The sequence below is a fragment of the Sinocyclocheilus grahami genome, unplaced genomic scaffold (genome assembly GCF_001515645.1).
Source record: "Sinocyclocheilus grahami isolate Dianchi unplaced genomic scaffold, SAMN03320097.WGS_v1.1 scaffold35.1, whole genome shotgun sequence".
Taxonomy (NCBI): domain Eukaryota; kingdom Metazoa; phylum Chordata; class Actinopteri; order Cypriniformes; family Cyprinidae; genus Sinocyclocheilus; species Sinocyclocheilus grahami.
In genome coordinates this window covers 1,411,966-1,424,215 of record NW_015505214.1, presented here as the reverse complement: position 1 = coordinate 1,424,215, position 12,250 = coordinate 1,411,966, and the positions used below count along the sequence as shown (strand labels likewise).

The following is a 12,250-nucleotide window of genomic DNA, read 5'->3' as shown; positions in this document are numbered from 1 at the left end:
TCAAGCTAGCTTATACATAATAAAACTCATTAGCCATCCTACATGTCATTGTGCTTTTATAGAAGAAAAAATAGTATAACCAACCTGCAATTCGTTGCAGTCTTTTCAACGCTAGCATCAAAACAATCATCATATCAAGATTAGTCTCAGCCTCAGATGTCACGCCCACGGACCGTTGGCTAAACGTCTGTTGCATATGGGACACAAAAGTGGAAACACTTCAGGAGTTTCGAAGTCGTCATGGGATTGGTTGAATTATACAGGATTTCCGGGAGACGTGCGTGTCGCATTCTTTTACGTTCCACCTGGAAACAAAGATGCCGTGCCGCCAAACCCCCTCACGAAAGAAGAAAGCCTTCGTGTTTACAACTGTGATGACCAGCGCTTATCAGGATCAACTAAATTCTGGGTTCTCAAAAGTATGTGAAATATTTAAAGTTCGCTGTATAGAACCTTTAAAATATGTCAGAGAGTTTTACACTGTCTGTTATTGTGGCGACATTTCCACGCCCCGAAACGTGACGCTGAACGAATCAAACTGTGATTGGTTGTTTGACATGTTGGTCAAATGGCCTCATGGGCAGGCCTTGGATTCCAGACCTTCAGCCGTTAGTCTGAAGGTCTGGCTACGCGAGACTATATCAAGATTATATGAAGACACCCGTAGATCAAGCGGCAACCTCCCGTTCTCTCGTGAAACCAACATGGAAGTAACTAAAACTGAAATTCATCGACTGGCCGCTAGAGGCTGGCTCCATAAGGGAGTCAGTCCCATAGACTCCCAATGTTAAAAAGCCCAACTTTACAGCAGAAATTTTTTTTTACAGCCTGGTACAAAAAGTGGTTTTTGTCTATATAGCTAATTTTGCCCTTCATGACAACTGTGAGGGGGGTGAATATTTTTTATAACTCATCCGTTTAAATTATATTAAGCCTTAAAATTCTGCATAATTAAGGGCGTGGCCACTTGAGTGACAGGTGGATTGCTGCTGCTGTCACCACTGTCGAGCTAGGTGGGTGTGGTTTCAGCAACCAGCTCCCGCCTCTTTACCCATTTTCGATTATCCGGGAGTGACGCACGGTGACGCACTGCCAAGATGGCGACGGCCGGCTCCGCCTACTTTAGGCTTCAAAAACGCTCTTCAGAAACCTACGGGTGACATCACGGACACTACGTTCATGTTTTTATACAGTCTGTGGTGTAGTAGATGCAACATAAACGCAGTCAAAGCATAGGTTATAACCACTGATCTATATAGTATATTCTCTATTAGAGATCAGTGGTTATAACACCTTTTCTAATGTTTTCTAGAAAGGGTAACTTATGTAATATACAAATAATTAAATACCATTAAATAGGAGTACTCTTATATAATATAGTGTTTGATTTGTGTGATCTCACCCATGGTAAGTAGGCCAATTAGAACAATTAACTAGCATCTATCAGTTCACTTAAAATTGAAACTAAATTATAAAACTAACCCGAGATCAGTTACAACCTTTATTAGCCACCACTACATGACTATATTTGGATATGACAAGGCATCGACCAATCATTTTATCACATTGTCCCACCATAGTTTTTGAAAACTATGCTCCAAATATTCTGTTGTGAGGGCTCCAAGCGGCTCTTTATCATGTTGATCCTGAACCCCAAGCTGCTGAGATGATTTAACACCATCTCTGCATCTTTCACTGCTTGCTCTCTCGACGACGAGCATATCAGATAGTCGTCTATGTAGGACAATATTCTTATTCCCTCGTTCCTTAACGAGAACAGGGCAGCTTCCACACACTTGGTAAAAACCCTCGGAGCTAAAGCTAGCCCGAATGGAATAGTTTGAAACTCGTATGCTGTGCCTCGGTATGCAAATCTGAGGAATTTCCTGTGAGAGGGGTAAATGTCTATGTGAAATTAACCGTCTGACAGATCAATTGTCACAAACCAACCATTCGGACGAATCGATCGACAAAGCGCTTTGTGTGTTAACATTCTGAACGAATAGTTTCGTAGGTGCTTGTTTAACACACAAAGGTCCAGAATTGGGCGAAGGGCTTAGCCCCCTTTCTTTGGAATTACAAAATAATGAGAATAAAAGCCCTGAAGGCTCTCTTCCTCGGGCACCACTCTGATCGCCCGTTTGTTTAAGAGAGATTCGATTTCAGCCATCAGGACATGAGCCGAATCTCCCTCGGCCACTGACATAATCACCCCGTTGAATCCCTCTCTGCTCCTTCAGCGTCTTTGGCTGCGGGCCAAGCTAGGCCCAATTTCGCCACGGCTCGCTTGCACACCTCGTGCAAGTTACTTTCAACGTAACGATTTAGACATTTAGAAGAGGAGGAAGACAACTCCCTCCCTCCTCTTCTAAATGTCTAAATCGAGGATATCAGAGTTAGCATCACCCTCTGTGTCCTCGTCCCCGGGTTCCCCCTCCTCTTGCGTGAGCAGGCCCTCAAATAACGGAGGCATATCTGGGGATTCGGCTTCCATCATGTCTGCCCAGCTCGTACTGGCTCGTGTCAGATGGTCAGTCGCCGAAGATTGTGTGGCCGCTCCGGACAGATATGGGTCTTGCTTGTTAGCCACCGCCACTCTCATCCTCCTTGTTTGTGGAGCGCATGTTTGTACAACTGACCTCACGTTCGGTGACGGATTCCAATGACGGCCCGTCTATTGAACTGTTTAGCGAAATCAGCAAAGTCAGGATGTGCTGAGAGAGCTTGCTGCAGTCTCCCATGGGAAGAAAGTGCGAATGATCTTGGCTGAGGTCAAAGACAGACGTGGTGTCATAGGAGCTTCCGCAGTTGGTCACGCTCAAAGCGATTCCCATAGTGATACACTGAGTAAAGTTAGAAAAAGAACACACAAGTGTTTTGGTCCCGAGTAGCGCGAGTGCAAAAGTGATTTCAGGAGTGATTTCATACAGCAGTTAAGTAAATAAGAAGTTAATATTGTTTTGTATTTTAAACCCAATATATAAATTTTTTTTTTACTGTTTTTGTTCAGTTTGCCAAGCAAATATTATATATTATATTATATAAGTGTTGTGTGTGTGTCTCCCTCCAAGCACAAAAAACACAATTTCTGAATGAATCTGCATTTTGAACGAGTGGGGTGAACCAATTAAATTACCCGTTCATAAAGATTTACTTCATTCCTGAATGAATCAGCCGCTCTCACTCACCCTTGCTCAGCTGAGTCACTCTTACCATAGCGAATCCCTGCTTTATATCTCTCATTGACTGTGAAGATCAACAAGTGAAGCTTCGCTCAGTGGGTGACGGTTGGGGTCCAATTCAGCTTCTCGCAGGAGGCTGACACCTGTTTGGGAGGTGTTGTGCTGAACTTGGTGGAGCTAGAAGGAGGCCAACACCTCCTGTGCTGTGCTGCATGAAAAATAACAACAACAATAATATATTTGCAAATAAGCTGTGATGCAGTGACTACCAATGGGAGAAAAGAAAGTGGTCTGCCACCTGATACAGCCGGATATGAAAGAAGACAAATAAGAACTAATAAAGAAAAATAATAATAGATAAAACTGAAATAATAATCAATAACTTAATCGTAGTAGTAGTAAATAGTACATGTGTCAGGGTTCTGGCTTGGCAGCTTTGTCTGTGTTGTCTTTGTTTAATGTTTCTTTGTTTGTCTTGTGTCTTAACACATTGCTTTATCTTTGTTTGTGTCTGCTATGTGTTCCTTTGGTCCCACCTCCTTGCTTCCCTTGGTCACGCCCTCTTGTTTAACCCTTGTCTTGTCTTGTTCTCGTTTCTTTAGTTGTGCTCACCTGGCCCTCATGTACTTTCCTCCCTTTATATTGGGCTGTTCTTTCCTCTTGTGTTATATAAGTATAAGTGATTGCTGGAGACTCAGAGGTGAGTATAGGACATCGCTGGAGACCCAGAGGTGAGTATAGGACATCGCTGGAGACCCAGAGGTGAGTATAGGACATCGCTGGAGACCCAGAGGTGAGTATAGGACATCGCTGGAGACCCAGAGGTGAGTATAGGACATCGCTGGAGACCCAGAGGTGAGTATAGGACATCGCTGGAGACCCAGAGGTGAGTATAGGACATCGCTGGAGACCCAGAGGTGAGTATAGGACATCGCTGGAGACCCAGAGGTGAGTATAGGACATCGCTGGAGACCCAGAGGTGAGTATAGGACATCGCTGGAGACTTGAGGAAGGAGAGTATTAGAGATCCCTGGAGACACAGAAGTGAGTATAGGAGATCAGTGGAGACTTGAAATGGAACAGGTAAGCGATTGATGAAGGTAAAAACGGACGGACCTGTACTGCATTAGTAGAAAGTCGTTCTAGCGTTTAATGCTGAGAAAAGGCTTGACTGAACTAGGAAGGGCACATCCTCACGTAGGATGCTTCCTAATGCACCTCAGTCGTGGTATTGAAGGTGGGAGAGAGCGCTACACATACACTCCCCTCACCTACAATCCCTGCCGGTACGAGACTCCCCACCAAGGTGAGTATTGGACATCGCAGGAGACCCAGAGGTGAGTATAGGACATCGCTGGAGACCCAGAGGTGAGTATAGCTCAAGGGCACCTCAGTCGTGGTATTGAAGGTGGGAGAGAGCGCTACACATACACTCCCCTCACCTACAATCCCTGCCGGTACGAGACTCCCCACCAAGGTGAGTATTGGACATCGCAGGAGACCCAGAGGTGAGTATAGGACATCGCTGGAGACTTGAGGAAGGAGAGTATTAGAGATCCCTGGAGACACAGAAGTGAGTATAGGAGATCAGTGGAGACTTGAAATGGAACAGGTAAGCGATTGATGAAGGTAAAAACGGACGGACCTGTACTGCATTAGTAGAAAGTCGTTCTAGCGTTTAATGCTGAGAAAAGGCTTGACTGAACTAGGAAGGGCACATCCTCACGTAGGATGCTTCCTAATATAAATCGGTGCTTATTTTTAAGCACAAGTGCGCAGTGCCCACTTTTTTCTGTGGACTAAATTACAGATTAAAAAAATAAATATCAATTTGTGTTATATTGTGATCTCACATAGCAGTGTATTTTAGTCTAGATCTCCAAAACACGCAGCAGTAGCGTACTCCTGCCAGTAAGTGGCGCTGTGACAAACGTACTCCTCCCGCTCTCTCTCTCTCTCTCTCGCTCTCTCTCACACACACACACACACACACACACACATCCGCCGCAAACATGGCAGACGAGTTGGATGTTGTTGACATCGAGGGCGATGAATGTGATGAAAGAGTCGGGTAGGAGATTATTCTCTCATTTCCCGCTGTCTGGAGGATATTATGTACTTCTGCTTTGATACATTTGAGTTCGTGGATGAGCAGAAGTGAGACAGAAGCAATAGAAAAACGACTGACAGGATTAATATGAACTTCTCTAGTTATATGAACACAGTTACACTATTTTAACATCAGCTAGGAAACGAGTTTGTTATAACTGTGGAGCTTCAATTACTTGCTACTAAGATAGTACACACTATTGAATAGTTATCGAATCATTATATAACGTTAGTACGATCTATGCAGCAGTACTGTAAGGGCACATCACTCACATCAATGTCCTTTACAACCCCTCTTTACAGAAATGTTCCGGCTTCAGTACAACATAAAAAATGCTGACGATTATTAAAGAAAATAATGTAAACTAACCGTATATGTGCACCGTTATATTCCCTTTTTACTATTGTGTTGACTATATAAATCCAGTAATTTTCGCATGGTTACTGGAAACGGACTGTTTGTTTACATAGAGTAAATAATGCATAGCTGCTTGCAACTAACTCTAAATCAAAGCCCTATTAAGTACATGCTGTTCATTAATATTACTCAGTACTTAAATGTACAGTTACACTTGTAACAGGGACACTGTAAAATAAACTGAAAAAATCACTACAGGAATTACAAATGTAGATATGTTACATTTTCGGAAGTGCATCCAAGAACAGCAGTCCCACATGTAGAATAACACACGTTTTGTAAAGAATCAAACAAAAATGTGTGCTTTTAAATCCTCTGTAATCAAGTACTCCATAGTTGTCTTTTGTAAATTAATTGCTGTAAACACTTTTATATATAATTAATGTCTTTATTATTTGTCTGCTCTCTTAAAAGGGACCTGAACAGTGCTGAGATTCTCCAGGATCAATATTTACAGTCTGCTTGGAAGACAAACAGCAGTATACTGGTAAAGTACAATGGATTTTAAGGGTTAGCTCACCCTAAAATGATAACTGTCACTATACATAAAGATACTCTGAAAATGGATATGATGTGTTGTTGTTATTGTGTGTGTTCAGCCGTGGACGCTGGACAGCTCCATCAGCGATGAGAACAGACAGGCCATTGAGAGCATGCTGCTGGAGGAACAGTATCCTTCACTCTTCTCACGTCACACTGATTAATTCTCATTTTGTTCATGTTTGGTTTTCACATCCCATAATGCACAATGGATGTGATCATTCATTAAAAGCATTGTTTTTCTTAAAAGAAAAGGTATTATTTTGGCAGTAAAAAAGCACCAAATGTAGCATGGACCAATGAGAAGACTAAAGTAAAAAAGTGAGCTTCCTTCTTTTATCCCTTTGTGTTCATGAATATGTAAACTCCTACACAACCTTTCAAAAGTTTGGTGTATGTAAGTTTTTTTTTCAATACTAACAATCCAGCAAGAACACACAAAAATGATAGACTTGAAGTGATCAAGACTTGAATGAATGAATGAATGAATGATGCATTTATATAGCGCTTTATTGTATATTGTTGTACACTCAAAGTGCTTTACAATCATGTAACATTGCTACAGAGGTTTTCTTTTTGAAAATTCAGTGTTGCTGTCACAGGAATAAATTACAAATTAATATACATTTAAATCGAAAAATATTATTTTAAATTCTAATAATATTACACAATATATCTGGTTTGCAGTGTTTTTTATCAAATAGCCTTGGTGAACATAAGAAAAATATATATATATATATATTACAGACACCAAACTTTTCAATGTGTGTGTGTGTGTATATATATATATATATATATATATATATATATATATATATACAGTGGGTAGAGAATATATTCAGCCCCTCTTATATAATATTACTCAGTACTTAAATGTACAGTTACACTTGTAACAGGGACACTGTAAAATAAACTGAAAAAATCACTACAGGAATTACAAATGTAGATATGTTACATTTTCGGAAGTGCATCCAAGAACAGCAGTCCCACATGTAGAATAACACACGTTTTGTAAAGAATCAAACAAAAATGTGTGCTTTTAAATCCTCTGTAATCAAGTACTCCATAGTTGTCTTTTGTAAATTAATTGCTGTAAACACTTTTATATATAATTAATGTCTTTATTATTTGTCTGCTCTCTTAAAAGGGACCTGAACAGTGCTGAGATTCTCCAGGATCAATATTTACAGTCTGCTTGGAAGACAAACAGCAGTATACTGGTAAAGTACAATGGATTTTAAGGGTTAGCTCACCCTAAAATGATAACTGTCACTATACATAAAGATACTCTGAAAATGGATATGATGTGTTGTTGTTATTGTGTGTGTTCAGCCGTGGACGCTGGACAGCTCCATCAGCGATGAGAACAGACAGGCCATTGAGAGCATGCTGCTGGAGGAACAGTATCCTTCACTCTTCTCACGTCACACTGATTAATTCTCATTTTGTTCATGTTTGGTTTTCACATCCCATAATGCACAATGGATGTGATCATTCATTAAAAGCATTGTTTTTCTTAAAAGAAAAGGTATTATTTTGGCAGTAAAAAAGCACCAAATGTAGCATGGACCAATGAGAAGACTAAAGTAAAAAAGTGAGCTTCCTTCTTTTATCCCTTTGTGTTCATGAATATGTAAACTCCTACACAACCTTTCAAAAGTTTGGTGTATGTAAGTTTTTTTTTCAATACTAACAATCCAGCAAGAACACACAAAAATGATAGACTTGAAGTGATCAAGACTTGAATGAATGAATGAATGAATGATGCATTTATATAGCGCTTTATTGTATATTGTTGTACACTCAAAGTGCTTTACAATCATGTAACATTGCTACAGAGGTTTTCTTTTTGAAAATTCAGTGTTGCTGTCACAGGAATAAATTACAAATTAATATACATTTAAATCGAAAAATATTATTTTAAATTCTAATAATATTACACAATATATCTGGTTTGCAGTGTTTTTTATCAAATAGCCTTGGTGAACATAAGAAAAAAATATATATATATATTACAGACACCAAACTTTTCAATGTGTGTGTGTGTGTGTATATATATATATATATATATATATATATATATATATATACAGTGGGTGCTCTTCTCCCCCGATAGCTCAGTTTGGCCGGACGGCCAGCTCTAGGAAGGGTTCTGGTCGTCCCAAACGTCTTCCATTTAAGGATTATGGAGGCCACTGTGCTCTTAGGAACCTTAAGTGCAGCAGAAATTTTTTTGTACCCTTGCCCAGACCTGTGCCTTGCCAGAATTCTGTCTCTGAGCTCTTCAGGCAGTTCCTTTGACCTCATGATTCTCATTTGCTCTGACATGCACTGTGAGCTGTAAGGTCTTATATAGACAGGTGTGTGGCTTTCCTAATCAAGTCCAATCAGTATAATCAAACACAGCTGGATTCAAATGAAGGTGTAGAACCATCTCAAGGATGATCAGAAGAAATGGACAGCACCTGAGTTAAATATATGAGTGTCACAGCAAAGGGTCTGAATACTTAGGACCATGTGATATTTCAGTTTTTCTTTTTTAATAAATCTGCAAAAATGTCAACAATTCTGGGTTTTTCTGTCAATATGGGGTGCTGTGTGTACATTAATGAGGAAAAAAACTTAACTTGAATGATTTTAGCAAATGGCTGCAATATTGTTAAGAGTGAAAATTTTAAGGGGGTCTGAATACTTTCCGTACCCACTGTATATATATATATGTGTGTGTGTAAGTATAGGAATTCATTCAGAATGTCTTTGTAGGACATTGGTGAAGAGTTCTGGAGCACAAACTCGTTGGGTTGAAGAGGAGAAAGATCTCTTTGAGAAAGGACTGGTATGTTTTTTGAACACAGAGAAAACAGTGCTCTCTCATATAAGGAATTAAATTGTATTTTGTTTTGTTTTTTATGGTTTCTAGGCTCAGTTTGGCCGCAGGTGGACAAAGATCGCCAAACTAATCGGCACTAGGACAGTTCTGCAGGTGAAGAGCTATGCTAGGCAGTACTTCAAAAATAAGGTATGACTTTAGTCCATTTCCACATTACCATATGAAAATCCATACGCTTTTGGTTCAGATGTGTGTAGTGCTTTAAAATGAATTCATATATAAGGTAGAGCCCGACCGCTATATCTTTTAGCCGATATTATCGGCCGATATGAGCCTGTCGCCAATATATCGGTATCGGCGAATATGCCGCCATTATGACATTTTTTTTACAGAACATATAACGCAGATAAAATGCTTGAAATGGTGTAATTACCTAGTTTGTCCAGCAGAGCGCGCTCCGTTGTTTGCTACTGGTGACCTGGATGAAACGCTTTAAAGCTTAAGTCTATGGAAAACCATTGAAAATTTGAACGGCCATATCTCCGTAAAGGCACGGCGAATCTGCACCAAATTCGGGGGATCCCTTCAGCTCGATGAACCCTCTTGAACACGAATCGAATGTACGTCTAGAGGCCCGTTTTCGAATGAGACCACCCCTGCGTCGATAGCCCCCGGGGTTCGGGAGTTAAGGGTGGTTAAATTCGCGGTCCGGCGCCGACCGATCTGGCGATCTCGGGGAGCTACTGACACGCGGAGGGTGGTGTTCGAGAGGGCTCCTCAAGCGGGCTCCTCGAGCTGAAGGGGTCCCCCAAATTTGGTGGAGATCCGCCGGCGCGTTCGCGAGATAGTGTGACACCAGTCAACACTTTCCCTTCAGTAAGGAGGTTTCTAGTTCAGGCAGCATTCAAGCGTTGTCTTATTCGAACGTAAGTGTCCTGCGAAGTGGGCTTCACATGATGTTCCGCCATGATTCCAGTTCCAAGCTATGGAAAACCATTGAAAATTTGAACGGCCATATCTCCGTAAAGGCACGGCGAATCTGCACCAAATTCGGGGGATCCCTTCAGCTCGATGAACCCTCTTGAACACGAATCGAATGTACGTCTAGAGGCCCGTTTTCGAATGAGACCACCCCTGCGTCGATAGCCCCCGGGGTTCGGGAGTTAAGGGTGGTTAAATTCGCGGTCCGGCGCCGACCGATCTGGCGATCTCGGGGAGCTACTGACACGCGGAGGGTGGTGTTCGAGAGGGCTCCTCAAGCGGGCTCCTCGAGCTGAAGGGGTCCCCCAAATTTGGTGGAGATCCGCCGGCGCGTTCGCGAGATAGTGACACCAGTCAACACTTTCCCTTCAGTAAGGAGGTTTCTAGTTCAGGCAGCATTCAAGCGTTGTCTTATTCGAACGTAAGTGTCCTGCGAAGTGGGCTTCACATGATGTTCCGCCATGATTCCAGTTCCAAGGGAACGTACACGTTACATTCAAAGGGCATTAAAGTGCGCGAGACGTGAATTTATATTTATTTACAGAGGTATATTATGTCACACTTCTCTAGTAAGTTTCGTCTGTGTGCGAAGACCGTAGCGCTAATCCGTGAATGAATGTTCCGGAGTGAAATAGACTTCAACGGAATAAAGTTGAATGGAATTGAATTGAATTAAAGTTGATTATCGATATAATAATACCCTAATATCGGTATCGGTATCGACCCCAAAAAACCCATATCGGTCTGGCTCTAATATAAGGGAATAATTATAAATATAGACATCCAAATAAAATCTAAATAAAAATAAAAAAATGTATTGGATTATGTTCATTTTATTTATTTATTTTACTTTTAATAAATAATATATTTTCTTTAGACCTTAAAAATATGTGATACGATCTGGGAAAACCCGTCGGACGTTTTCAGGAAATTCGAAAAATAGGTCAAATGTCAATTTTTTTGTCAAAATTAGGGTTTCATTCAATTATTATTCTATAACATCTTGTCTATCATCTCTGAAAATATCTTGGCAAAATTCACTTGTTTAGTGCAGAAAAATAGCGATTTATTGCAGCAAGCAGAAAATACGGTGTCTTTCTCTCATGTTAAGAACACGCTGCGGAGGTGCTTTCTCTTAACACCAGTTAACCTATCAAAATAAACCACGCAACATATATAATAAAGGTGTATCAATGCACATTTCCCGCCAGTCCTGTGTAAACTACGGCACGCAAAGTTTTTTGAATTAATGATGTCGATTAATTAATCTAATTAATTGCAAAATAAGTTTGACTGTGAAAATACCCTCAAAAGATTATTTAAATCTATTTTTGTGTTAAATGAGAAAGAAAGAAACAAATATTTTATTTGATTCAACATAAAATGTATTACACATAAACGTTTAGACTACAACGGCCTAACATAAACTATGGAACATAAAAGAAGATAATTTGAGAAACATCTCAGTATTTTTTGTTCATATAATGAAAGTCATTGATAACCAAAAGTCTTCAAAATACCTTCTTTTATGTTGTGCAAAAGAAGAAAGTCATACAGGTTTGAAACGACATGAAGGTAATTGATGACAGAATTTAAATGTTTGGGTTACAGAAAAATAGCGATTTATTGCAGCAAGCAGAAAATACGGTGTCTTTCTCTCATGTTAAGAACACGCTGCGGAGGTGCTTTCTCTTAACACCAGTTAACCTATCAAAATAAACCACGCAACATATATAATAAAGGTGTATCAATGCACATTTCCCGCCAGTCCTGTGTAAACTACGGCACGCAAAGTTTTTTACATTTATTTATTTTTTAATATCGTGAGATGGCGGAGCGCAAGAAAACAACGCAGTCTGAAGCTGCTCACTTAGACGATCTTGCTCGTCTCAGTCTGCTCAATCTTGGTGATGTCAGTGCCCTAAAATAAGTTATAATGGACTATTTCACATCCAGAGATGAAGGATCGGATGATGGAGTTACTAAAGAGGAGGAGTCCGATGACAGTCTGTTATATGCACAGGTGCGCTGCACTCGCTTTTCTAAATGTAAACTACAAGGTACACTATTCGTGCTATCTAAACATACAAGGGGTGATCAAAAGTTCAGAGACTGTGCCCATCATGATAAACAACGGAAAACTGTCCTCTTCAGGGTGACGTTAGTCTGTTTGTGTAATGATGCAGTATA

At 40.4% G+C, this 12,250-nt stretch overlaps 1 protein-coding gene across 1 annotated transcript in view; it reads left to right on the top strand.

Annotated features, from left to right (window-relative positions):
- The first annotated feature begins 7,397 nt into the window (after positions 1-7,397).
- LOC107581496 (histone H2A deubiquitinase MYSM1-like) overlaps positions 7,398-12,250 on the top strand; it is a 12,768-nt gene continuing 7,915 nt past the window's right edge. Inside the window, exons 1-5 of the mRNA XM_016267075.1 lie at positions 7,398-7,469; positions 7,582-7,652; positions 7,778-7,843; positions 9,013-9,085; positions 9,170-9,268. Of these exons, the coding sequence (XP_016122561.1) occupies positions 7,636-7,652; positions 7,778-7,843; positions 9,013-9,085; positions 9,170-9,268 (255 nt within the window). The 5' untranslated portion in view covers positions 7,398-7,469; positions 7,582-7,635. The remainder of the gene's footprint in view (positions 7,470-7,581; positions 7,653-7,777; positions 7,844-9,012; positions 9,086-9,169; positions 9,269-12,250) is intronic.